The 27,687-nt window shown below is 47.1% G+C and overlaps 3 protein-coding genes across 5 annotated transcripts; 2 read left to right on the forward strand and 1 right to left on the reverse strand.

Moving 5' to 3' along the window:
- The first annotated feature begins 909 nt into the window (after nucleotides 1–909).
- Nucleotides 910–10,620, forward strand: KLHDC9 (kelch domain containing 9). Its single transcript, XM_059934797.1, is given in 6 exon segments — nucleotides 910–982; nucleotides 8,316–8,560; nucleotides 8,562–9,331; nucleotides 9,619–9,778; nucleotides 9,870–10,068; nucleotides 10,337–10,620. Coding segments are annotated over 5 exon segments (1,401 nt in total). The 5' UTR covers nucleotides 910–982; nucleotides 8,316–8,455; the 3' UTR covers nucleotides 10,504–10,620.
- A 200-nt stretch (nucleotides 10,621–10,820) lies between these two features.
- On the reverse strand, nucleotides 10,821–24,520 carry PFDN2 (prefoldin subunit 2). The gene is made up of 4 exons (XM_059934807.1): nucleotides 24,412–24,520; nucleotides 11,967–12,055; nucleotides 11,702–11,825; nucleotides 10,821–11,112 (listed from the first exon to the last, which is right to left on the reverse strand). The coding sequence occupies exons 1-4, from the start codon at nucleotides 24,484–24,486 to the stop codon at nucleotides 10,936–10,938; spliced, it is 465 nt and encodes a 154-aa protein (XP_059790790.1). The 5' UTR covers nucleotides 24,487–24,520; the 3' UTR covers nucleotides 10,821–10,935.
- Nucleotides 24,521–24,558: 38 nt separating this feature from the next.
- Nucleotides 24,559–27,466, forward strand: NIT1 (nitrilase 1). 3 transcript variants are annotated; one of them, XM_059934849.1, is made up of 7 exons: nucleotides 24,559–24,641; nucleotides 25,173–25,271; nucleotides 25,538–25,792; nucleotides 25,904–26,007; nucleotides 26,222–26,355; nucleotides 26,524–26,649; nucleotides 26,925–27,466. In XM_059934849.1, coding segments are annotated over exons 1-7 (987 nt in total). In that variant the 5' UTR covers nucleotides 24,559–24,639; the 3' UTR covers nucleotides 27,192–27,466. The 3 variants fall into 3 exon arrangements, with proteins under 3 accessions (XP_059790832.1, XP_059790840.1, XP_059790825.1); XM_059934857.1 differs by having other exon boundaries at nucleotides 24,595–24,672; XM_059934842.1 differs by lacking the exon at nucleotides 24,559–24,641 and adding an exon at nucleotides 24,701–24,962.
- Nucleotides 27,467–27,687: the final 221 nt, after the last annotated feature.

A 27,687-nucleotide genomic window follows, 5' to 3' on the forward strand; every position in this document is an offset into this window, starting at 1 on the left:
CTCTCACTATCGCGGCCTCTCTTGTTGCGGAGCACAGGCTCCAGACGCGCAGGCTCAGTAGTTGTGGCTCACGGGCCCAGTTGCTCTGCGGCATGTGGGATCTTCCCAGACCAGGGCTCGAACCCGTGTCCCCTGCATTAGCAGGCAGACTCTCAACCACTGCGCCACCAGGGAAGCCCCTCCCTTCTGTTCTTCCTCAGCCTCTGCTAGTCCCTTTATTATAGCTTGTGTACTCATAATTTGTACACATCTTATCTCCTTAACTAAATTGTAAGCGTCAATTCAAGAAGCATCAGTTGAAGCCTGCTGTGTGCCAAGGATTCAGTAAATGTGTTAAATTGAGGGACAGGACAAGAGCTGTAGTCTGTGAACTCCTGGAAAGTCAGACTTGTTTTATAATCTTGTCTCAGTCATCCGTGCTAGGACAGTCCACAGCACTTAATGGAGACTGAATACATTTTTGTTGAAGGCATGATGTTATGAACGGAAAAGGCGGTCAGGTAGAGGAGTGGAGATCCTGACTCTCCTGAATCTGGTTAGTGACCCAGACTTTAACCCTGCCTCTGGACCGTGACCCCAACTCTCTCTCTAGATCCCAAATCTCAGCAGTGTCCGTGGTAGTGACCTCTTCTTGGAGGGCTCTTTCCCACAGGTCGGGGCCAGGCCGAATGCCAAAGCTCCTGTTTCTCTCCACCTCCACCTTGGTGAACCCCTTCCCCTCTTCGGGACTCACATCCCCACCTGTGCCAGGGGAGCAGCCCCACCCCTATGCTGCTTTGAGATCCACGGTGGCAGGGGTGGGGTAGAGCAGTGGGGAATGGGAGGGAGGAGCATCCCGTGTTATAATTATAATTATCAAACCTTGGATCCTATCGCGTGATTTCAGAGGAACTCCTTTCCTTCCCACAGATTCACCCCTCCTGGTCCAGGAAACCACAGGAGAAACTGAGGCACGGTGGTAGGAAAGCAGTTAGATCACAAGGTGGGTATCCAGTCCCTATATCTCCTTCAGCCTTTTAGTTCACAATACACCCCAGTGCTGTCAGTCAGGAAGTCTGTGAGCCTCTGGCTGGGACCCTCAGTCACCGAACCCCCAACTCCAGCCATGTGGATCACTGGGGGGAGGCTGGACGTTCCAGAGGTGTTAAGTCCAGGCTGTGCCAAATATTTTTTCATGGGTATGTTCAGGTCCTATTAGACCCCAGAGGTGGCCTTGGAGGGAGGGCCACGTGTACCACTGGGCCTGAAAGGGAGCACTTGGGCCAGGCAGTGATTCCAGCCCTCTGCTTGAGGTAGGGATGTTCCTCTCCTCTCATCTAACAAATATCGGTCTCCAAGTCCCCCTGCCCCCTGTGCCCTCAGTCCTGCATATCTCACAAGGGCCGTGCTCTTGGGGAATACACCCTCATCCTTAGGCCTTGCCTTCGCTCTTCTGGGATGAAGATTGCAGAAGGCAAATTCCAGGGTTGGGGCTAGAAGGAAATACTGGTTGGGGAAGACTTTCCAGACCAGTGCCTGGTCTCTTAGGTTCTGTTCTTTCTTCCTCATTGAACCCCCATTCCCTTCATGCCTCACTACCTACCCTCCCCCTACCCGCATTCTGGGCCCTAAGAATGGGAACAATTCAAGTCAAGGCGGCATCCTTAGCATGTAAATTGTCTGAGTGGCACCACTGCATGCATGCCTGCATACCTGAGTTTATTCGACAGACATTAGGTAAGCACCTCTTCGTGCCAGGCTCCAGGGAGAGGACAGAGACACATAATACATGGTCCCTGCCTTCAAGGAGTCCTCAATTAGGACAGGCAGACACATAAACAACTATAACATGCTATGTCCCTCCATCATGTGTTCCCTACATGTCTCTGTATGTATATATGCCGTGTCCATACCCGGGGCTGTCTCTATGTGCATAACTGCAGATGTTCATTACCTGCATGTATCCGAGCATCCGCTTGTAAACTGTGTCTGTCCCCATGGCAGGCTGCACACCTCAGCCAAACCGGTTGGAGTGGGTTGTGCTGAAATTTTTGTTTGTGTCAATGGGACTTGGAGGTGAGTCAGGGAGGGACAAGAATGGGTGAGGTGGTGTGGGGGAGAAGAAGAGTGAGAGTGAGGGTCAGAGTGAGTGGGTGGGGCAAGGAGGGAGTGGGTCAAGGTGGGAAGGGCTGGGGGTGGGGTATCAGGAGGATGGATTGGGAGAAGGAGTAGATGAGAGAGCTTCTTAGTGAGTAATATCCTATTTGTCTGCAGTGAGATCCCAGGTCAAAGAGTCAGAGGCTGGCAGGGAGACCCTCGGGCTTTGGGAGAGACAAGAGTGGATAATAAATCTGAGTGGAACTAGTTGGAAGCATGGATGTGGACAAAATGTCTGTAATCCATTTCTTTCTTTTTTTTTTTTTTTTTAATTTTATTTATTTATTTATTTATTTTTGGCTGTGTTGGGTCTTCATTTCTGTGCAAGGGCTTTCTCTAGTTGCGGCAAGCGGGGGCCACTCTTCATCGCGGTGCGCTGGCCTCTCACTATTGCGGCCTCTCTTGTTGCGGAGCACAGGCTCCAGACGCGCAGGCTCAGCAATTGTGGCTCACGGGCTTAGTCGCTCCGCGGCATGTGGGATCTTCCCAGACCAGGGCTCGAACCCGTGTCCCCTGCATTGGCAGGCGGATTCTCAACCACTGCGCCACCAGGGAAGCCCTGTAATCCATTTCTATACAGCTTGTTTCTCTGTGTGATATTAAGCTATTCTTGATCTGCTCATTGCCTTGGCTTCTTTGTACAGAGAAGTGTTGGGAGGTTGACTGACGTTGTAGTGGAAGATTACTGATAGGGGACTTGATTCCATCCCCCAGGACCAAGGCTATTTCAGGTAGAAGCTTCAGGGTCCCTCTTCCTGCTCCTCCCTAGGCTGCTCCTCACACACAGAGGGCTGGGAAGCGATCCCCATACAGAAAACAGGGACTCCGGCAGCTTTTCCTCCACTGAAAATCACCTTTGCTCCCCCCCAGCTGAAGCTTCACTGTGCCCAGTATTAGGATGGTGGCATCCTGCTTTCCAAGAGATTCCATCTAAACATTGCCATGTGCTGTGCTCTTCCTATCTGCCTATCCTGCAGGCCCACTGATCCGCAGTACCCAGCCCCATCCCTAATGACAACCACACTTCCTGGTTGCCTAAGAACATCACTTAGAGTTCAGAAGGCTGGATTTGCTTGTTCCTAAAGAGTCCTAAAGCAAGAGTGAGGAAGTAGCTGAACATACGGCACATTTGGGCTCTGTATCTCAGTAGGCCACTGTGTGCAGAGCCCCCTCCTCCTTGCTCTCACCCCATGGACTCCCCAAGCTTCTGTAAATACATAGTCATAGAATCAGGGACCAGGGCATGGGTAAAGAGAGAGATGCCTTATTCTTTGACCCTGTGGTCTCTGGGTAGGCTAGCACTTTTAGAAGGCTCTAGAAATAGGTCCTGGCTGGCCCAGGACGAGAGTAGGAACCCTCATGGAAATCAGAGTCTTCCAAGTGCTGACAAAAGCTGCAGAAGATGCAGTGGTTAGGAGGAGGTAAGAGCAAAGTTTAAGTGGGGTCCTAAGAACTTGATGAGAGAATGGATTCTAGTGAGGACCCCAAGCTGTGCTCCTCTGAATTCTCCCCATCCCTGTCCCCACCCCTGACCATAAAAAGAGCCAGGCTCCTCCCAGGGAGCCCGCCTGTTGAGGAACATGCATGTAGGCAGCCCCCAACGGCCAGCCCAGCCTGCAGAGCCTGCACCACCAGGGCATTTTCAGGTAACACCTGGCCTCTGTAGTTTCTCGCACTCATCTCCAGGTATCCAGCTTAGATGCTGAGGGTGTGGTTCCTCTCTAAACCAAAGACTGCCACTTCCTGGCCATCAGCCTGGGCTCCTGCCACCGCCCAACTTGGCTTCCCTAGGGGAAAGCCTCCTGAGGCCCTGCGATCAAACATCACCCTTGGAACAGGCCCTGGGGGTGGCAAGACAGCTGCAGAGCAGAATATGGGGCCGCGGATGGAGGAAGACACCATGAGACCCAAGGGTTGTGGAAGCCTGGAAGAGGTGGGAGCTTGGGGGAAAGAGCGGGGAAGACCCCAAGGGGAGAGGGCCAGTATTGAAGGGACTCTGAGGGAAGACGTTAGAGGAGAGGGGCAGAAGCTGAGAGGACAAGAGCAGCAGTTGGGAATCGGGGGAACCAGTAGGACCTGGGGATTCTCGTAATTAGAGAGTAGATTTTCTTTTGAAATTCGTTAGCAGAGTCCTCCTTCTGTATGGTCCAGGAGTATTCACCTCTCCATCACGTCAACTCTAATTCCCTCCTTTCTCTCCACACCAGAACCCAAAGATACCTCAAACCTGCAGCTCCGCCTGTTTCCATTATCAGTGCTCAGCACTCAGCAGGCAGGTGTAGCTGCCCTGGTCAGAGGCCAGGTTGTGGTGCAGCTGTAGAGGAGCCCTAGTCTCAGTGCCCTGGGCTTTCTCTGCCTCATCCTGGAAAGCAGGGGCTGGGTCTTCAGGTTCCAAGACACCCCCAAAGCCCCAGTGCAGCAGGACTAGTTCTTGGCCTTGCTCTCACTGCACTAAGAGACTTGGACCCTGTCCTGCATCTGTTTTCAGTCCTAGAGATAGCAAAGTTGGGAGCCTTTGAGCTGAGGATGGAGGAGGTAGGTCCTAGGCTGCAGGAGAAGCAGGGATGGAAGCCGAGTAGAACATACCCCTGAGTCCCTTCTGAGTATCTTCCCCACACATCCCAAGATGGACTTCATGCTTTCCTTGCAGGAACCCCTAGTAACTGCCCTCCAGCCTCACCTTGAAGCCTTCCTGAACCTCAATTTTTCCATCAATTCTAGAAGTAGCATAAAAGAAGAAGGGCTAGGGATCAAGACACATCTCCCTTGCTAATGATAACTAGCGAGATAACTAGTGATAACTAACTAGTCCCTCGCTCGTGAAAACTAGCGAGATCAGGAAGCATTGGTCCATGGGCTATAAGGAAAGGTAGAGGAACAAAGACTGGAGTCTAATCTCCCCGTGCCAGCCTGCTTCTCTCCCTGGGCCCAGGCCTCCATGCTCTAAGGTCCTCTGTGGGGAAATCCTACTTCCTGAAAAGGCCCCTTTTGTTGAAGCTCACTCAGGACCTCATCAGTAATCAATACCCTATGACTGTGCCCAGGGACCCCAAACTGGTTCTACAGTTCTAGCATACAGCCAAAGGGGAGAAGCCTGGCCACTCCTAGAAGGTTCCAAAGCTCCTTGCAGAAAAGTCAGATGGTTGCCTCTGTCCAGCAGGAGAGAGAGGGCAAGGGCGACAGAAGGGCAGAGACCCAGAGAGAAAAACACAAAGTAGATATGGTGAGAGAGATCTCAAGGCACCGTGAGACAGGTCAAAACCTAGAGATAGATACAGAGAGGGAGAAACACACAGACACACAGATACACACACACACACACACACACACACACACACACGAGTTATTGAAGGGGGGTAATTCAAAGAGATAAGAAGCTGAGACAAAATCTGAAACAGAGACAGAAAGACCTAAAGAGAAATTTCTGGATGCCTACTTTCCCACTGCTGGGATCACTCAGGGACTTCCCTCTTCCACCCTCAATTTCCACCACTCAGCAATGACCCATTGATACTTTCCTACTCAATATCGCCATGTCCCTCAAAAACTCACGTTTTTCCCCATCCTTATCCCACCTCTCCATCATTCTCTAACTCGTCTGATTCCCACTCCCCTCCACCCCAAGTCTGCTCACACTTCCACTTCTCTCACAAACTACTTTCAGCTTACGTCTCAATCACGTCTCAAGATCTGGCCTCTTGAAATCTCTTTTCCTGGTCATTCCTCTGTCCTTCTGTTTGCCCATGTCCTTATTCTGGCTGAGCTGAGAGCAAAAAACCAGAATTGGGGCCAAGAAGGCATGGGGCCAGGAAATCAGCTAGGCAGAATGAACTGTGGGAAAAATGTAGAAAGTCCAGAGGACAATAAAGGAAGAGCCAGAGAGACCGCCTGAAGGATGGGACAGCCTGGGAGATGTAGGCAGAGGGAATTGAGAGAGTCTTGAGAGTGTGACTAAGACCCCTAGGGTCCAATTGTTGGCTTTCTGTGTGTACTGAACAATGCTGAGAACCAGGGATGGTTCCAGGGTCAGAAAATGAGGTTAAGGGGAGGAGAAGTTAGACTAAAAGTTTTGTGAAGGTTTGAGACAAGGGCGTGTAGATTTGGGGCTGGGACAGACATCTAAGACTAAGAAGCTGAGCTGCAGGGATCCTTGCTTGCCAGAAACAGCCAACTGAGGAAATCAAACTCATAGGATCACATCAGGATTCTGAGACTTTCAGAATGATCAGCCACCACCCCCACTCCTGGACAGAGGTTGTCCCTGTCCCTTTCAGTTTTTTATCATTGACGGGGTCATTATACACCACTTTTGATGCTGCCCTGGGGTGTCAAGTGTTTGTCAGACAAGTACAAATTGGCTTATTTTCTTCCTCTCTTTTCTTCTCCTTCTTCTTCCCCTTCTCCTCCCCCAGTTTCTTTCCTGCCTCCTCCAAAATATGGGCTTACTTCAGACTAAACAGGGGAGGTAGGATTCCTCCCCCAGGTCTGTGTTTGGAGCAGCAATGGATAGACACCTCTAGCTACTAGGTGGAACTGGAGGAGGTGCAGAACTGGGAGGGAACAGCCAAGGAGCAATGTGAGGTTCAGGCTCCATGTTCAAGTGAGATGACAACTGCTGAGGACTCAGAGTCAGAGTGGAAGCTGGGAGGAGAAGGAAAACAAAGCTGGGAGAGACGAGCTGGAAAGGCCCCTGGGGTGGGGAGTTCCCTGTTCTATCCAGGAGAGGCAGAAAATGAGTCTGGCAGAACAGTCAAAGACTTAAGCAAAAGCAAGAGCCTAAAATGGGCATATAGGCCAGTACGGTTAAAGCAAAATGACACCACCCGCCAGGCAGCTCCTTGCTGAAATCCTAGGAGTATGACAGATATGAATCTGTCACTTGGGAGGTTAGCCAGTCAGAAGATTTAGGGAAAAGGCTGGCTTTCAGATTTCAGCCAAGGATGTTAGAAGTTAGTGATTTTTTTTTTACCATGGTCTGGAAAACTGTGGATCCTCTTTGTCAAAATCAGGGAAAGCTATAGTTGGGTGGGCAGAGACTTTCAAAGCTACTACTGGGTCTCGGCTTTAAGGTATAGGTGGGGAACAGGTCTTGGTACCTACCAGTCTCTCTAAATGTGCCTTCCTGCCCATACCCTCCTCATGCTATTTTCTCTCAGGACCAAGAGTTAGGATCTGGAATGGGAAGAGCCCTGCCCTGAATTACATGTCCAGCCTCACTGCAGCTCTAGCCACTCTCTATGGCCTCAATTTCTTGGGCCTGATGGGGATCAAGTTGATGAATAGAAACCAAAGGCAAAAGTAAGCAGTCATCACTCTCATTTACAGACCAGCCCTGGAGGACACAAGTCCTGTTTCTGTCCCACCCCAGTTATGCTGGGAGTAGAAATCTGTCTGCATTTTCACCAGTAGCTAAAACTAGTCAGCTTGGATCTGGGCCTCTTCATTCTTCGCTGGGTGTTGGAGGGATAGAGTTAAGAAGAAGCTCAAGGACCTGGCTTGAATAAATGGAAGATACCAGGGAGGGGCAGGAGTTTGTTTTTCTCACTCCTCGCCTGCTTCACCCCCATCCAGCTTCTAAGACTAGGCAGCTTCTGCCCTGGATCTTATCAGGAGAAACTCCCTGACCTTAATTCTGAGTTCCAGATGCCACGGTACCTCAGTTTCCTCCTGCTGTATGAGCTTATGAGACAAGAGGAAATAAGGAGTTACTTTTTCTAGGACTCAATAGTGAAAAGTTCTCCCAGGTTCAAGTATGCCTAAGGTATCTTCCGTCACCCTCAACCCAATCAATCTCTCTCTCTCTCCCTCTCTCTCCCTCTCTCTCTCTCTCCTCCCTCTCTCTCTCTCTCTCTCTCTCTCACACACACACACACACACTCACTCTACAATGTGCCCTGAGAGAGACTGGGTTCTACTACCCTCTAGTGGCCAGAGAGGAAAGGGCTGTCCCACCCAGTCAATCAAGACCTTCAAGACTTTACCACGGTCTTCGGTCTGGAAGACACCTAAGGGATAAGCCAACAGCACATTTTATAAATGAGAAGGAAGAGGCCTAGAGGAAAATAATCACTTTGAGAGTCAGGGTACAGTTGGGACCAGAACTCAAGTCTCCTGACTCCCAGGTCAGTGCTTAATCCACTTTCACTGCCTCCCCTCTGACTTTTGTCTCCCTTTCCTAGCTTATCCCTGGGGAGGTCAGAACGAATCAGAAAAACGCCCAAAACGCCAAAGCCAAAAAGGACATGGTTCCTCAAACCCTGCAGAGCAACGCCTGCACCTGAAACGTCATAGTCCCAAGCGAATTCACATCTTGGATAACATGGGTCCTTCTGAGGAACTGGCTGTCCTCGGACTTTCCGAATTTAACAGACTTTCAAGATTTTTATTGACCTCGCACAGCTCTTGTCGCCATGGTGACAACACTGTCTAATCCATGGTGGCCACCCAGGTCTCCTGTCTCCACGGTAACCGGTGCTTTGCGACCTTCAGTTTGCAGCGGTCGTGCTGCAGCCGCTGCAGTGGTTGCTGGGCGACGGCGGAGAGAAGCAGGTGGCTTGAGGTGGGGACCCGGACGGGCTTCCGGTAGGGGTGTAGGGGCGGTTCCGCGGAAGCCTGCGCCCCCAGGTAGGGGTGCTCCGGGCCGCCGGCCCCGCAGCCCGCCCCTCCCCGGGCCCATGGCCGGGGCATTGGGTGGGACAGGGGGCTCAGGCTGGACTTGGCGGCCGGTGGCGCGGGACCCGCTGCTGGCGCGGGCCTTCCATTCATGCACCGAACTGCGGGGACGGTTCTATCTGGTGGGGGGTCTCCTAGCCGGAGGAGCGAGAGAGCCGAGCAGTGATATGGTGGTCTTCGATCCGGCTGGAGGCCAGGCCGTGCGGGTGGGAGCCCGGGGCGGCCCGAGGCGCAGCCACCACGACGCGGCGCTGGTGGGCGGGCGCTGGCTCTGTGTGGTGGGCGGCTGGGATGGGTCGCGCCGCCTGGCCACGGTAAGCGCCCTGGACACCGAGCGCGGTGTGTGGGAGGCGTGGACCGCCGCCCCCGGCAGCTGCCCCCCTGCCGGCCTCAGTAGTCACACCTGTACCCACCTCTCCGACCGAGAGCTGCGGGTGGCAGGCAGGGAGGGCGGGACTCGCACTCAGCGTCGTTATGGAAGCATCTACACGTTAAGGCTGGACCCTGGCGCCCGCACCTATTGGTATGACACCCCTTGCCCAAAACCTTTCATGCTCCCTCACTTACACTCTGGGAAAACAGCTTCGCAGGCAATTTATCTAATATCCTCACCCTAGAACCCTCCTTCCCCGAGGATCTTCCATGTCTAAGATAGCTGAACTCTCTTTATCAGTATTACCCTCCCTCTCAACCGAACTACATATGGCACTGTCCCATGTCTCCTTTCTATCCTTGGCAAGGGGGTTGGGGAAAAGGCAGTACAGCACTTAACATTTTCCAGAAAACACAACTCAGGCCTGAATTTCACAGCTATAAGGAAGAAGGCTACCACACAGTCTCACGTTCAGGTCACTGCGCTGCTCTGCTCCAAAGTCCTGGGCCCCACCCAGGTCACCAGCTATTGCTCTTTGGGGGCTGCGACTCAGCTGAACCAGAAGTAGCTGGGCATTGGAGTCATGGGAAGATTAAGGTATTATCTACTCTCATCTTGCTAAGGGTGGAAGGGGGCTAAAATTGGGATGCCCAAATCCCTCCAGACAGTCCCTTCTCTCTCCACCAAGGAGGAACCACCTGTTGCCCCTCGTTTGATGGAACAGCTTGCAAGGCTCGTGAGCAGTGGGCAGGGGTCCCGGCAGGGGCCTCGAGGACTCCGGCATCACTCATGTTCTGTGGTTGGGCCCTTTGCTGTGCTGTTTGGTGGAGAAACTCTGACTAGAGCCCGAGACACCATCTGCAATGACCTCTACATCTATGATACCCGTGAGAAGGGGCTTAATGGTTGAGAAGGGGAAAAGGTGGGAAGATAGGAGAACCTGAAGACTACAGAAAGAAAGAGGATGGGGTAATGAGGTAGGGAGGAGGAAGATTTAGTCGACAAATTAAAGGAATACATAGAATGTTAAATTTTGAAGAGGCCCACAAATCCAGTGAGGAGAAAAATAATGAGCAAGCCTTTGGTCTTGTTAAGAGCCCCATGGGAGCCAAACTGCTACTGCCTCAATAACCACTCTCTGCCCTTACCCAACAGGAAAGTCTCCTTCTCTGTGGTTCCACTTCCCCTGTGCAGACCATGGGCTAAAACGCGTGGGCCATCGGACCTGCCTTTGGAATGATCAGCTCTACCTGGTTGGGGGTTTTGGTGAGGATGGCAGGACAGCTAGTCCACAGGTTTGCATTCTGGACCTCTTTATCTAAAGAATAGTGCCAAGATACACCACCAAGCCTCTTGTTTTGTTGCAGACTCATAAAGCATTATCACCAGAGCTGTCTGCCTCATTTCAAATGCTGATTAAATTTCAACCTGAGAGTTAACATTTGTTTCTGAATCTTTTGGCGGGGAGGGAAGTAAATAAGGAGATGCATCTTTATTTGCAAGGTAAAGGATAAAATATGGGACCTAGTTTGATATTGTTAGCCATTAACCAGATGGACCCAAAACCACAAATCATATGCTTGCCCATGCCCCATGCAAATTCTACCCCTAATACTGGGTGAAAGCTTCAGGCTAGAGCTAAGCATTCTGAACAAAACATTTAATTAACAAAAAAAAATATTACAATAGCAGAGAAAATAATAACAATAAAGAGAAATTAGAAGAAGTGGGAAAAAATGCAAAGGCCTTGGTCTCTAGGAGACCAACACTCCAGCTGAGCTGGACTTAGCCCCAGCCCCTTCTGAGTTTTCCTTGGCTGCTGGCTTCTCGTCTTCCCCCATGAGACGAATGTTGTGCTTTTCCCGGAATTCATTTAGTTCTTTTCCCTTTGCCTGAAGCTGCTGTGTCAGTGTCTCAATGATCTTCTGTATCTAGAGGGCAAACGACAGGGATTATGTAAGGATTTCAGGACTCCCTTCCCCCATCCGTTACGGACTATGGTTGGGGGAAGTGAAGGAGTGATGATACCTCTAACCTCAACTTTAACCAAGTATTAATAGTAGAGCCCAGACACAAAAAGTATTCCTGTCTTAAAAACAAGGTTTATAAACTGTAGTATACATAAGAATCACCTGGGCTGCTTATTTTTAAAATGCCACTTCATGGCTCCCATCCCCAAAGGTTCTCAATCAGTGGGTACAGGACAGGGTCTGGGAAGCTGCATTTTAAATTAGTCCTCCAGGTGATTTGGATGCACGTAGCCATGGACTACACTGTGAGAAACTCCACTCTAACCACCTCCCCTCCCCCAATTCAGCCAGAAAATAGGCAGAGTCAGCAACTCCTTTGTCTAAGGAGTTAGACGTAGCATAGCTAAAGAGCATGGGCTAATAGGCTATTTATGCTGCCTTCAACAGGAGTTCCTACCCACACTTTCCTCCCCCACATTCCCTAAAGCCCTGGCCTCCCTTTCCTTACTCCTTGGTTGCCCAGGGCATCTACACAGGGATTCTTGCTCACCTGCTCCTTGTTGTTCTCCAAGGCAGGCAGCACCTCTTTGACAGTGCGCTCCACCAGTACCCCTCCAACCATGCGGTAGCACTTGCGGGTTTCATCTACCTCCTTCAGAGTATCGATCACTAGGCTGGGGTAGGAGGACAAGGCAGGATCTGAGAATTCAGTCCCGCTCTGCTGCAACCCTCTTACAAAATGGCCCATTACCCGCCCCCCAAAACCAAGTGGCCCATCCAACTCTCCTTGTGCTTGCGTCTCCCGGCTCCCCCACCTGTGCTCATTCAACTCCATCTCCAGCTCAGCTGCTTTGGATGCCAGGCCCCGCTGTTCCTGCCGAAGGCGGTTGAAGCCAGCAATTACCTAAGAAGGTGAGAAGGAGATAAAGGTGAGGAAGGGGACAGTGGAAATGGCAGAGGGTCAACGCAGGATAGCAGGCTTTACAAAGATGCAGTAGTAGACACCTATCTTGGAAAAGGAGTAGAACACAGTTGTTTGCAGTTTCTAAATTAAGTCTGTCTGGAATTCCATTCACCCAACACTGAGTGCCTACTAGGTGTGAGTGAGGTATTTGCTAGGCCACCTTGCAGCTTCCTTTGGTGAGGATTAGGCATTTGTTACATAGGAATGGGTGTGGAGAGCTACTGGAGCACCTACAGTGGAGCTTAAACTCGCAGGTAAAGAGGGCTGTCAGGAAAGGCTTTGTAACGAGTAACTTTTTTTTTTTTTTATTTTACTTATTTATTTATTTTTGGCCGTGTTGGCTCTTTGTTGCTGCACGCGGGCTTTCTCTAGTTGAGGAGAGCGGGGGCTACTCTTCATTGCGGTGCGTGGGCTTCTCATTACGGTGGCTTCTCTTGTTGTGGAGCACAGGCTCTAGGCGCGCAGGCTTCAGTAGTTGTGGCACGTGGGCTCAGTAGTTGTGGCTCGCAGGCTCTAGAGCGTAGGCTCAGTAGTTGTGGTGCACGGGCTTAGTTGCTCTGCGGCATGTGGGATCTTCCCAGACCAGGGCCTGAACCCGTGTCCCTTGCATTGGCAGGCGGATTCTTAACCACTGCGCCACCAGGGAAGCCCCATGTAACGAGTAACTCTTGTTTGGGTCTTCCCAGCATCCCTCCCATTAGGCAAGTGCCCCTCCTAATTCACTGGGGTTCTTGTGAGGCTCCTAATCACAGGACCCTTGCTCTTTGACCACATGGGCAGTGACCTATATTCTATACTATAGGAATTGAATTTTGGGTAGAGACAAACAGGTACAGAAGGCAGCTGGAGCTAAGACACCTATAGTTGTCCTATAAAGATGATCCTCCATTCCTATTCCTGAAATCCCCAAAGCTGCCCTAGTTATCGAACTCTGTGTGGCCTAGTTGTTTAATGTTCCTTTTCACTGTGTTCAATTCTGTGACCTACCACCATCCTTCTAAAACACTCTTTTAAAAAAAATAATAAATAAGTTGCCCAAAGCCTGTACCTGTAGCCTCTAAACCCTAACTGATACAGGCTTCCTGAGAGATAATGCCTTAACTGAAGCCTGAAGGATGAGAAACTGGGGGTGGGGGTGGGGTGGGTAATGGTACAAAAGAAGCATAATAACACACATAAAGGCCCAGAGAAGTGATTACCACCAGCTTCTTGTTCCCCAGAAACTGAGCAGAGAATTAAAACAGTGTGAAAATCAGACAGGGTACTAATACCACCACCAGCATCACTTCTAGTATAGGGCTCTGATGACTGTATCTGGAAAGAAATATCAGGTGAAAGACAAAAGACCAGGTTTCAAGTTTTGTCTCTGCCACATATTGGTTTTATGAACTCTGACAGACTTTTAGCCCTGTTCATTCAACCCTGGCTACACATTAGAATCATCAGGGGACCATTTTTAAAACGTAAATAGTACTAGCCTCAGAACAATTACACAATCACTGGGAGTGAGGCCCAGGCCTCAGTATTTAAGAAAAGATCTCCCATGAAATTCTGATGTGCAGCCAGAACTGAGAACCACTGGGTTAATCTCTCTGAGCCTTAGTTTTCTCACCTGTAAAAGGCAGATGATACCTACTTCATAGGGCTGTTGTATCACGTGAATGAATTAATGTGAAACGGCTTTGTAAGCAGTGAAGTACATTAATTACTATTATGACCTTCTCTCCAAACCCAAAGTGTCCCTTGGACCCTCCTGGTCCACTGAGAGCAGTGAGCCCATTCATTCAAACCACTGCCAAATCTCTCACTCTCATTTATGTCATCTCAGGTCTCACTGCCATCACTGACTAACCACCTCATCTTTACTAGGATCCCTTATCTCTAGCTCTTTCTCTCTGCAAGATTCATATACAGCTAATACAGCTAATATACTCCAAATGACTGTCCTGTACCACCCCTACAGCCCTTCTACTGCCCAATAAATGACGGAATAAATTTGACTAGGAACTTGTCATTCCAGCAACTTGTTTCCTTCTCCCATCCATCATCCTTTCATCTCAATCTGCTTCATCCACTCATTTCAGCAAACGCCTTGGAAATCTCACTCATCTACAAGCTGTTTCTCCTTCACCTTCATTGCCTATATCAAAACTATTCCATTTATAATTAGCATTTTCTCCACTGTCAGTGTTACAGATCAAAATACTTTCATCTAAGAAAATTCCACAACTAAACTAGATTCTAGATGTTCTCCTAGCACCCAAATGACATCCACTCTTCTTCAAGTATGTCATATTTAACACACATTAATGAACTCAGCTTAAATGTCTAAAATTTCTGAGGCCTGAACTTATTTTCCTTAGTAATTAGTAGGAATCTACTTTTCAACCACCAATTTAACACAACTATAGGCAAAAAGATTTTAATTACAACTTTTCTTCAAATACTTTTGCTAATTAACAACCCCTATTTCCTCTTGGTCCAGTTATAGAGTTTATTACAACACCAAACTAAAGTAAATATATTTAAGTGTATGAGTTATCCACAGTTGTTATGGAAAATTTCAGCCACTGATGCACTTGAAGGAAATGAAATCTCTTAGCAGCTGACAACTAACTTTTAGTTAAACACAAAATAAGCTGATATTAACCTGCCATCTCTGGTGTCTGCCAGGTAATGAAGACAGAGAGGCTATGCTCTATTCCCACATTCTTCCTCCTAAAATACAACTTACTAGTGGTTTTCTCCCCTATGGCTTGACCTAATTTACCTTCCCTTTCCCTTATTTCGTGTTCTCCTAAAGCAGTCTGGCATGCGTAGGGATGGCCAGGTCACTGTTGACTCTCTCAACCCTATTAAATCATCTAACATATAAACATCCCTGCTGAAAAAGAATCCAATTAAAATACCAACTATTTTTCCTTTTTTTTTCTTTTGGCAGTGCGGCACAGCATGTGGGATCTTAGTTTCCCTGACCAGGGATGGAACCCGTGACCCCTGCAGTGGAAGCGTGGAGTCCTAACCACTGGACCACCAGGGAATTCCCTATTTTTCCTATTCTAAAGTAGTTTCAAGCCTTACAACTATACAGAGCTCTTTACATTCTCATATTTGGCATGTACAAATAACTTTACACAAGACACGATCATCTTTTTTTTGTTGTTGTTCCCAGTGGTTACGAATCCGCCTGCCAGACATAGAGAATGGACTTGAGGACACGGGGAGGGGGAAGGGTAAGCTGGGACGAAGTGAGAGAGTAGCACTGACATATATACACTACCAAATGTAAAATAGATAGCTAGTGGGAAGCAGCCGCATAGCACAGGGAGATCAGCTCTGTGCTTTGTGACCACCTAGAGGGGTGGGATAGGGAGGATGGGAGGGAGACACAAGAGGGAGGGGATATGGGGATATACGTATATGTATAGCTGATTCACTTTGTTAACAGCAGAAACTAACACAACAACATAAAGCAATTATACTCCAATAAAGATGTTAAAAAAAAAAAAGAATCCACTTGCCAATGCAGGGGACACGGGTTCAAGCCCTGTTCTGGGAAGATCCCACATGCCGCAGAGCAACTAAGCCCGTGTGCCGCAACTACTGAGCCTGCACTCTAGAGCCTGTGAGCCACAACTACTGAGCCCGAGTGCCACAACTACTGAAGCCCACGTGCCTAGAGCCCATGCTCCGCAACAAGAGAAGCCACCGCAATGAGAAGCCCGTGCACCACAACAAAGAGTAGCCCCCCCTCGCCGCAACTAGAGAAAGCCTGCACGCAGCAACAAAACCCAATGCAGGGCTTCCCTGGTGGCACAGTGGTTAAGAATCCGCCTGCCAATGCAAGGGACACGGGTTCAGGCCCTGGTCCGGGAAGATCTCACATGCCATGGAGCAACTAAGTCCATGTACCACAACTGCTGAGCCTGCGCTCTAGAGCCCGCGAGCCACAACTACTGAGCCCACGTGCCACAACTACTGAAGCTACGCCTAGAGCCTGTGCTCTGCAACGAGAGGCCACTGCAATGAGAAGCCCGCGCACCGAAACGAAGAGTAGACCCCACTCGCTGCAACTAGAGAAAGCCTGCATGCAGCAATGAAGACCCAGTGCAGCCAAAAATAAATAAATAAAATAAATTTAAAAAAACCCCAAAACCCAATGCAGCCAAAAATAAATAAATAAATGAATTTATATTAAAAAAGATATAATTGACATATAGCATTGTATAAGTTTAAGATATACAACATTATGATTTTATATATATATGGAAATGATTACCACAATAATGTTAGTTAATACATCCATCACCTCACAGTTCCTGTTTGTGATGAGAACTTTTAAGATCTATTCTCGGGGCTTCCCTGGTGGCACAGTGGGTAAGAATCCGCCTGCCAATGCAGGAGACACGGGTTCGAGCCCTGGTCCGGGAAGATCCCACATGCCACGGAGCAACTAAGCCCTTGTGCCACAACTACTGAGCCTGCGCTCTAGAGTCTGTGAGGCACAACTACTGAGCCCACGTGCCACAACTACTGAAGCCCGTGCGCCTAGAGCCCATGCTCCGCAAAAGAGAAGCCACCGCAATGAGAAGCCCACGCACTGCAACGAAGAGTAGCCCCTGCTCGCCGCAACCAGAGAAAGCCCGCGCAGCAATGAGGAACCAATGCAGCCAAAAATCAAATAAATAAATTAAAAAAAAAAAGATCTATTCTCATAGCAACTTTCAAGTATACAGTACGGTATTGCTAACCATAGTCACCATGCTATACATTAGATCCCCAGAATTTGTTCATCTTATAACTCCAAGTTTGTACCCTTTCACCCCCTCTAATCATTCCCCCACCTCCCCCTCCAAGCAACCACCAATCTCCTCTGTTTCTATGAGTTAAGTTTTTGGTTTTTTATTCCACATATAAGTGAGATCATACAGTATTTGTCTTTCATTGACTTATTTTCACTTAACCTAATGCCCTCAGGGTTCCTCCATTTTGTCACAAATAGCAGAATTTCCTCCTTTTTTACAGATGAATAATATTCTCCTGTGTGTGTGTGTGACATTTTATCTGTTCACCCACAGAACATGGTTTTCTAATTTTTAAGGGCTATATAGTATTTACACCCTATTTATATATTTTTTAAAGCTATTCTTCTCTTGTTGGGACATTTAGGTTATTTCCAATTTTTCTGTAATAAATAGCATTAAGTATCTGGACAAATAGTAGAAAAATTTTACAGCCATTTCTCTTGAATCATATTCTCCAAAGTAAGATTAATGAGTCAAAAGGGTATTAACATTATTATAGTTTCTACTGCATGTTGCTATAAAGTTCTCCAAGATGACCAGATGACTTTACAGTGCTACCAGCAATGTCATGATTGTACCTAATGATAGCTTATATTATCTTTGTTAATTTAATAATTTTTAGAGCAGGAAGAGATCTTAATTCCAGAAACCTTGGAATCATCCTCAACTCACTATCCACACCCAATTAATCTCTAAATCATATCTATCTGTTAATACTAAATACCTCAAATCCATCCACTATCCTCTCTCACCTGTACTACTGGAACTTCCTAGCTGAGTTCCACACCTGCCTCCAGATCGGCCGGCCCCCTTCAATCCATTCCCCACACTTCAGCATAAGTAACCTTAAATTTAAATCTAACCATATTATTCCTATGCCTAAACCTTCAATGGTTCCCACTGCTCATGGGATAAAATCCAAACTCCTGAAGACAGCAGAAGGAAGTCCTATAAGACATGGTCCTTCCTGACCTCTCCCAATCAGTCCTTCTCCCACCTCTTACAGTCAGCACTATTGCCCAGTAGAACCACTTGTAGTTCCCCTATTCATTTACCTTCAGGCATTTGCATAGAATCCACACCTTACCTGGCACACTTACCCAAACCTCTCTCATTGCATTTTTCTCTGCCTAACTCTTAATTCTTTTTTTTTTTTTTAACTTTTTTTTTTAAGTGTTAGGCTTTTTTTGGCTGTGTTGGGTCTCCCTTGCTGCGTGAGGGCTTTTCTCTAGTTGCAGCGAGCAGGGGCTACTCTTCGTTGTGATGCACGGGCTTCTCATTGTGGTGGCTTCTCTTGTTGTGGAGCACGGGCTCTAGGAGCATGGGCTTTAGTTGTGGCGCGCGGGCTCAGTAGTTGTGCCTCACGGGCTTAGTTGCTCCGCAGCCTGTGGGATCTTCCCGGACCAGGGATGGAACCTGTGTCCCCTGCATTGGCAGGCGGATTCTCAACCACTGGGCCACCCCTCTAACTCTAACTCTTTCTTCAGGTTTCAACTTAGATTCTTCTAGGAAGCATTTCTTGCCATCCCCAACTCCCATGTTAACTCCTTCTATGGGCTCACATGTAAGCATATAGCAATTCCTTACATTTTTTGATAGAAAACTTTTTCTATTTTCATGTATTGTGTTCCTTATTTTCCACCATGCAGCCTGCCTTTTAATCTTTATTGTTTTCTTTGGAAATTTAAAATATGCAAATACAACCTCTTTTAAAATATCTATATCTTTCATAGTCCTACAATAACCTGCCTTCCTTCCACAATTTGCAAAGTAAAGGAGCCCTACTATGTGGCAGGTACTGTGCTAGACTTTTTTTTTTTTTTGGCTGCGTTAGGTCTTCCTTCCTGCGCCACCAGGGAAGTCCTGTGCTAGACTCTTTATTTCATTTAATTCTAAAACAAACAGGGCTTCCCTGGTGGCACAGTGGTTAAGAATCTGCCTGCCAATGCAAGGGACGCGGTTTCGATCCATGGTCCGGGAAGATCCCACATGCCGCGGAGCAACTAAGCCCGTGCACCACAACTACTGAGCCTGCACTCTAGAACCCGCAAGCCACAACTACTGAAGCCTGTGCACCTGGAGTCTGTGCTCTGCAACAAGAGAAGCCACCGCAACGAGAAGCCTGGGCACTGCAACGAAGAGTAGCCCCCTCTCACTGCAACTAGAGAAAGCCCGTGTGCAGCAATGAGGACCCAGTGCAGCCAAAAATAAAATAAATAAGATAAACAAGTTAAAAAGAAAAAAGTTCACACACACAACTGTAAAAAAAAAAAAGTCAAACTATTTCCACTTGATTTATTTTGATTTTCTTTTCTTTCTTTTTTGTTTAATTGATACCATATAATTTTGATAACTTTGGGGAAAATCTACAATCATTACATTTATCCCCAAAAGGTCCTTTGGTCTTCTTATCTACATGATATTTACTCTTATTGGGTTCAATGGAAGAATCAAAGAGGTAGAGAATTATGACTGGATGCATCTGGAAAAGCATTTTCTGGGCTATTGCTGCACTAAATATCTTCTTTTCAGTGCCCCCTTTTCTGACAAACATACTCAACTCTAAAAATTTCTTCGACCTTATCAAATGATGATTTGACCATCATCAAATGATGATTCTCATCCCTTCTCTTCATCAAATATTTTAGGACTAGTCTACATGCACTGCCTCCACTTCCTCACCTCCCAATTCACTTTATTTATTGATTTTTTTGGCCAGGCCATGAGGCTTGCAGGATCTTAGTTCCCCAACCAGGGACTGAACCTGGACCATGGCAGTGAAAGCACCGAGTTCTAACCACTGGACCGCCAGGGAATTCCCAAGTTACTTTTTTGTTGTTGTTACTTCTTTTTTGAATCTAAGTTTTTTCACCAAAAAAATGGAGATATCTGCCTCATAGGATGTTGAGAGGATTCATTAATTACATCAAGGACTTAGGACAATATCCAGCATATAACAGATTGTCAATAAATAGTGCCTGCTACTATTATAAAACATCTCCACCTAAATGTCCTATGGATACCTTAAACTCGGGTCATTCAAAGCTGAATTTTCTTTTACTCCATTTTAAACTGCTATTCTTCTTGTCTCCTATTTCTGCTAGTAACATGACTCTAGCCTGGTAGGAAACCCTAGTTTCATCTTTGGACACACCCTTATCCCATCAACTGTCAAATTTATTGCCTCTACCTCAGCAATTTTTCTTAGGCTTACTGACATCACCCTAGTTGAGGCCTTCATTACCTCTTGTCTGAACTACTGCAACAGTCTTCTAAATTATCTCCCCATTTTTGGACTCTCCAAATCCATCCTATACACTGTTGCTAATTTAATTCTTTTAGCACTTGGGTGATATAGAAAAATATTCGTGATATATTATTAGGCTTAAAAAGCAGATTATGGGGACTTTCCTGGTGGTCCAGTGGTAAAGAATCCGCCTTACAATGCAGGGGCCAGGGGGTTCAATCCCTGGTCAGGGAAACTAAAATCCCACATGCCAAGGGGCAACTAAGCCTGCACACCACAACTACTGAGCTCACGCGCTTCAGCTAGAGCCCATGTGCGGCAAACTACACAGCCCACATGCCCTGGAGGCTGCATGCCACAACTAGAGAAGAGAAAACCCACATGCCACAACTAGAGAGAAGCCCGCGTGCCGCAACAAAGAGCCCGCATGCCGCAACTAAGACCCGATGCAGCCTAAAATAAATTAAATAAATAAGTAATAAATAAATCTTTTTTTAAGAGAAAAAAGCAGATTACGAAACAGCAAATAGTGTATAATACTAATTTTATAAAATTAAATATGTAAAATATACATGCCCTCCCTTTCCATCTACACACACATATACAAAAACATAAAGGAGGGGGGAAACCTCTCAAAGGATGTATTTCAAAATGGTAAGAATAGTTACCTCTGGATAGTAGGATCATGGGTAAAGTAGGCTCATGGGTAATTTATTTCTTATTTTGTACTTCTTCTTGTGTTTTCTATATTTTCTAAAATGAATGTGTATAATTTTATGTAATAAGAAAAAAAATCAATAGTATAACATATATCCTTCTATGACTCTCTCACTGCTTACATTAAAAAGTCCTGAATTCGTTGCCATGTAGACTCAGCTTGCTTTAAGGACTACATCTTTCTAACTTATAACTCATGATTTAGCTAAACTAGTCACTGCACTTAATGTCAATCTATGCTTTCCTCAGATCTCTTCTTACCCTATTCCCTATATTCTATTTCTACTGCCACCTGTTCAAATTTATCCAATCCTTCAGGCTCAGCTCAAATATCTCTAATAGGATTATGGTATAAAAAATAGGTCTGTCTGATGCTCAAGTCCCTCAATTAAAAGCTCTGCTCTCCCAGTTACTGACTCTGGGTAAGTTAGCTAAAGCCTCTGAAACTCAAACATCTTGAGGACAATACTGCTACTTCAAATGGCAGTAATTAAGTGACAGAAGATAAAACAAGTAAAGTGCCTAGCACAATGTGCCACTTGCCTCCATCTTCTCTATATGGCTCAAATTTGCAGCAGTGATAAATATAATATTTTTTACCCAGTGTTCTCTCTAGAACACAAACAAAGGCCAGAGAATGTTAAGCAAGGAAAGCCTCAGAACTCAATTACCACAATTCTTCAGTCTCTTTTGAGGGCTTCTTTTTCTCTACCACCCCTTAACTATTGGTTTCACTCCTGTTTTACTTCTTTTTTCACTTTCTGTACAAACTGTAGGTGATTTCATCCACAGCCATGGCTTTGTCTACCATCCATAAACTTATAATTCTCTAATCTGTATCTCCAACTCAGATTTCTTTCTGTAACTCAAGATTATAAATCAAACCACCTACTAAAGGTCTCTACCTGGATATCCCACAAGAAACCCAAATTCAAACTTATTTTCTCCCCAAACCTGTCCATCTTCCTACATTCCCTGTGGCACCATCAAAAACAGAAACCTGAGGGACAGCCTAGATTCCTCTTTTATCTCTTTTTCTCCACTTTCAAGTCTTGCAGTCCATCCCAAACTTTAAGTCCACCTGCATCCCAAACATGTCAGGCAGTTTCATGCCACAGTGTTTTTAAACACATTATTCCCTCTATCTAGAAAATCCTCCATTTCCTTCTTTGCTTGACTAACTTCTCTCATCCTTTAGAATTGAGCTGAAGGATTATCTTTTTTACAGAGTAATTAACACTTATTAAGCACGTAGTATATTCCAATCACTGTGCAAAACACTTTGTATGCGTTGTCTAGCCTAATAATTGAAATACAGTGAGGTAAGCACCATTACGTTTCCACAGAAGGAGAAGACCAAAAGAAGTAACTCATGGGAGGTCATATATAGGTAGTAAAAGGTAGAAATGTGATTCAAACACAGATCTATCTGAACCCAGTGCACTCCTTACACTCTTAGTCACCCCACTATACCACACTTCCCTTTCCCACCCACCCCCCAATCTCATAATCTCCTGCTTAGTTAGAGGTCCCTCCTCTAGCTGCCATTAAGAAGGCCTGTGAGGAACATTATAAAACTTGTAAAACTTACTGTTTGGCAACCCAATCAAAAAATGGGCATAAGACCTAAATAGACATTTCTCCAAAGAAGATATACAGATGGCCAAGAAGTACATGAAAAGCTGCTCAACAACACTAATTATTAGAGAAATGCAAATCAAAACTACAATGAGGTATCACCTCACACCAGTTATAAGGGGCACCATCAGAAAATCTACAAACAACAAATGCTGGAGAGGATGTGGAGAAAAGAGAACCCTCTTGCACTGTTGGTGGGAATGTAAACTGATACAGCCACTATGGAGAACAGTATGGAGGTTCCTTAAAAAACTAAAAATAGAACTACCATACCACCCAGCAATCCCACTGCTGGGCATATACCCAGAGAAAACCATAATTCAAAAAGACACATGCACCCCAATGTTCATTGCAGCACTATTTACAATAGCCAGGTCATGGAAGCAACCTAAATGCCCATTGACAGATGAATGGATAAAGAAGATGTGGTACATATATACAATGGAATATTACTTAGCCATAAAAAGAAACGAAATTGGGTCATTTGTAGAGATGTGGATGGATCTAGAAACTGTCATACAGAGTGAAGTAAGTCAGAAAGAGAAAAACAAATATCGTATATTAATGCATATATGTGGAACCTAGAAAAATGGTACAGATGAACCTGTTTGCAGGGCAGAAACAGAGACACAGATGTAGAGAAACAAACGTATGGACACCAAAGGGGGAAAGTGGCAGGGGAGGGGTGGTGGTGGGATGAATTGGGAGATTGGGATTGACATATATACACTAATATGTATAAAAGAGATAACTAATAAGAACCTGCTGTATAAAAAATAAAGTAAAATTCAATAAAAGAAAAAACTTACTGTTTGGTTTGTCTTTTCTCAAATGAGTCTGTGTGTTAACTTGAAAACAAGGTCTATTTCATTTATCTTTTTCCCTGTAACCAGCAGAATGTCTGACACATGGCAGACCCTCAAAAAGTATTAAGTTCCTTCTCCCTTGCCTTTTTCCCCCTAAGTCAGAAACTATCTCTACTTCCCTCCCCAAAATTCCACAGCACTTTATATCTCTCTTAGATATACTTCTGCCTCACATTAGCATTTTGTATGTCATATTTTTCCCACCAGACTATAAGCTCTTTGACTGTAGGGGTCAGTTTTAAAGACCTTTATGCAAATACCTCTGCCTATAGTAACTGTTCAACAAATAACTGATAAATAAAACTATAATTTAAAAAGCTGTTGTTTTTACTACGTTTTCCTATTACGCAGATTTCTTCCCACCCCTAGTAAACACTAGCCCCACTATTAGCAAACCATGGTTCCCAAGCCACAAGGGGCTTTTCTGATTAATTTATCAAACGTTTCCCGGTGCTAGGCACTAGGGGAAATGCATGCTCGGATTTTTAGTAAAGGATTTCTGGTCTATAAAAAAAATTCAATCTAGTAATGACTCCCGAATCAAAACAGTATGAAACACTAGACTGTTCGAGTGTGTGAGTCACGTGTCTCTGCAGAGCGACGACGATTTTCAACGTGGTTTCAGGGTCCAGTAAGACTACACTCCCAGCCGTTGACTAATCCCCTGGGATTCGTTAGGAGCTGCCTTGCCCAGCCATACCCTGTTTGAAGGTGCGGAGGAAAATAGGGAAAGTGACCACCCATCTTTCCTCAGACTTGCGCATCCTCCCAGACCCTGCTTCTCAGAGCTTTTCTCTCCCCCAGGCTCACTCAACACCCCGAGGGGGCGTGGCTTTCACCTACCAATCCGCCTACTCTCTCCCCGGGGGCTCGGCTAGCTTCTCCAAGGACCCTCCCCTCTCTGGGTGGCCACGCAAATGTGGGACTGGAGTAAACGTCTGCACCAGGAGCAGGCTTCCCCCTGTTCTCACATCGACTCCGGACCCAGCCGGGTTGTCCTCCTTCGCGTTCCCTGCTCCCCACCTGCTCTGCTGACACCGTCCCCTTCCCCGCGCCGCTCCCGCTGTTCTTGCCGCTGCGACCGCTGTTCTCCGCCATCTTCACCGCCTGCTGGGCTTCCGGCCTGCGTAGCTCAGCCCACCCTCCCTGCGTCACGTCCGGTCTCGGAGTTACCGCCCTCTCGCCCCCGGCGCACCCACCTCCAGGCCGGTCTTCGATTCGGATCCTGCGAATCGTTTTGGCCGTATCTTCATGTAGGACCTACTACCTTTCCCGCCCGCCGCGGTGACTCTCACCTGCCGTGCTTTAACTTGTGCAACAGAGACGCTGCCCCTGGGAGAGGCGGGGAAGGACGGGTTAACTGGAGAGTGGGGCGCGGGTTGGGCCCTGGGTGATGAGGAACGAGGGAGGGTGAACTTCCCCTCAGAGATTCTGGTGGGGGAAATATGCTTTGCGTCAATAAAACTGTGCAGGTGCACAGTCAAGAACAGAGGCTGGGAAAACCAAGGAAGTATCTTGGAGATGACTTGTGAACTGCTGAAACATTTGACTGAGGAAAGAGGCTCCAATTTAATGTGAGATCAAAGCCCTTTCCTCCATCTTCCCACTTTATGAGCTCTTCCGGTAGCCCATAATTACTTATGGTACAGAGTGTTTTGAAGACTTGGGGGGTTTTACAGGCGGGGCCCTGATTCAGCCTCACAGTATGAAGAGAGAAGTCAGAGGATCTTAGAAATGTATTGCTTGAGAGTGGGGTTGGTGTCCTGATTTCTCACCTTCTTCAGGTTGGGCTTCATCATCAGGCCTCCTCACCAGCTCCTGTCCCTTCTTTTGTGTCCTGGACTCCGGATACCTCGACTCTCAGTACTTTGTGCTCAGCCCAGGTAACATGTTTTGTTGTGTTCTCAGTGCCTGGCACATAGTAGATGCTCAATAAATGTTTGTTAAATGTATGGATGGTGGGAAACACTGGGGTGCCAGCCATCACAGAACATTTGATCAGTGGGTCATTGTGCCATGGGTCACTGTGCCCTGTAAGAGCAGAATCAAAGGAAAGTCCAGCCTTCCTGCCTCCCCATTTTAGCCTCTTATCATTAAACTTGGGTTTCCCCATGCTAGTCAGTCTGAGTCCTGCCTGTGCCATTCACAGACTCAGAGCCATGGCTGTCTCCTCTTCCTCCTGGGAACTACCCCTGGTGGCTGTGTGCCAGGTAACATCGACACCAGACAAGAAACAGAACTTTATAACATGTGCTGAGCTGATTCGGGAGGCTGCCAGACTGGGCGCTTGCCTGGCTTTCCTGCCTGAGGCATTTGACTTCATTGCACGGAACCCTGAAGAGACGCTTCACCTGTCTGAGCCACTGGGTGGGAACCTTTTGGGAGAATATACCCAGCTTGCCAGGTATCAGGGAAAGGGGGAGGGAGAGGTAGTTTCTTTCTGGGTAATGTCCCAGGATTGCCAGATATGAGGGTAGAGCCTTGAGAAGAGTTGTCAGTGTCCCCTCCCCCTCAGGGAATGTGGACTCTGGCTGTCCTTGGGTGGTTTCCATGAGCGTGGCCAAGACTGGGAGCAGACTCAGAAAATCTACAATTGTCATGTGATTCTGAACAACAAGGGTGAGACTCTTCAGCCTGCCTCTTCTCAGGCTCTTCTACCTAAGATTCTCCAGAATTCTGTGTTGTTTCTCAACTCTGTTTCCTTGGCCAAGGGTTTTAGGGGCGTTTGTATTTCTGTTCCTAGCCTATAAGCTATCTCCTCTTTGGGAGGAGAGGAACTAAGCTGGGCTTCTAGAGCACCAGCACTGAGTACTGTTTCTCCCTCTTACTCAAGGGTCAGTAGTGGCCACGTATAGGAAGACGCATCTGTGTGACGTAGAGATTCCAGGGCAGGGGCCTATGCATGAAAGCAACTCTACCATACCTGGGCCCAGTCTTGAGTCTCCTATCAGCACACCAGCAGGCAAGGTGGGAGTTGTGAAAGGATGAGGGTGGGAGAGGAGCAAGAGGGAGGGGAATAGGAATATTTTGAAGTGGTAGTAGAGGATAGAAAGCCCTAAGGAGTGGAGTAGCGGGGTTATGACCAGATGCTGTGACAAACAGGGCGGGGGACTAAACAGGCTGTTTTCATTCCAGATTGGTCTAGCTATCTGCTATGACATGCGGTTCCCTGAACTCTCTCTGGCATTGGTTCAGGCTGGAGCAGAAATACTTACCTACCCTTCAGCATTTGGATCTGTTACAGGCCCAGCCCATTGGGAGGTAAGAGGACACCTCTTTAGAACATAAGGGCCTTCTCTTACCTCATTCTCCTCCCTTGGCTCTACCAGTTAAAAGATTTTCTTCTCCTTCCCACTTAGTGGGAAAATTCACTTCCCCAGATTGTTGCCTCTCAGAATAGTTAACATAGTAAATCATTCATAGGCAATTATCAGAATGGTCACAGTGGGTAGATTGGCCTGTAATGTCCATGGCCTATCACTTCCCTACTAGCTGCTACCTGTACTTAAGTCAACGCCTATCTCCTCCATCCCCAGGTGTTGCTGCGGGCCCGTGCCATTGAAAGCCAGTGCTACGTAGTGGCGGCAGCACAGTGTGGACGCCACCATGAGAAGAGAGCAAGTTATGGCCATAGCATGGTGGTAGATCCCTGGGGAACAGTGGTGGCCCGCTGCTCTGAAGGACCAGGCCTCTGCCTTGCCCGAATTGACCTCAATTATCTGCGACGGTTGCGCCAACACCTGCCTGTGTTCCAGCACCGTAGGCCTGAACTCTATGGCCATCTGGGTCACCCACTGTCTTAAGACTTTTGACTTCTGTCCGTTGAGACCCCCATTGTGAGCTGGTGTTGCTGTGACTTGTAGGCAGGACCCACGTGCAGCTCCCCTCACTTGGAGAACCTTGTCTCTCTTGCTGGAACACAGGCTCAGCTTCTTAGGAAAGAAGAAACTTTCACCTGAGCTCAGATTTCAATTTCAGAAAGGTGGAATTTTATATAGTCACTGTTTATTTCATGAAAATTGAAGTTATGCTGAGGGCTGAGCAGCACTGGCAATGAAAAAAATATAATAATCATAAAGTCTGTGTCTGGATATCTCTTTTGGGAGCTGAAAGGGGAGGTGGTATTGTACCAGCTGGACTAGACTCCAGTTCTAGGCCTCCTGACTCATTCAACATGCCTCCCTATCTAAATAAAAGTGCGACACTCAGTGCATGTCCCAACCTCATGCTCCCAAGCTTGGGGGTGGGACTGGGGGTAGAGGATGGGGAAAGAAAAAGAAGAAAGGAATTGATATTGAA

Source organism: Balaenoptera ricei, chromosome 1 (assembly GCF_028023285.1).
Source record: "Balaenoptera ricei isolate mBalRic1 chromosome 1, mBalRic1.hap2, whole genome shotgun sequence".
Lineage (NCBI taxonomy): Eukaryota > Metazoa > Chordata > Mammalia > Artiodactyla > Balaenopteridae > Balaenoptera > Balaenoptera ricei.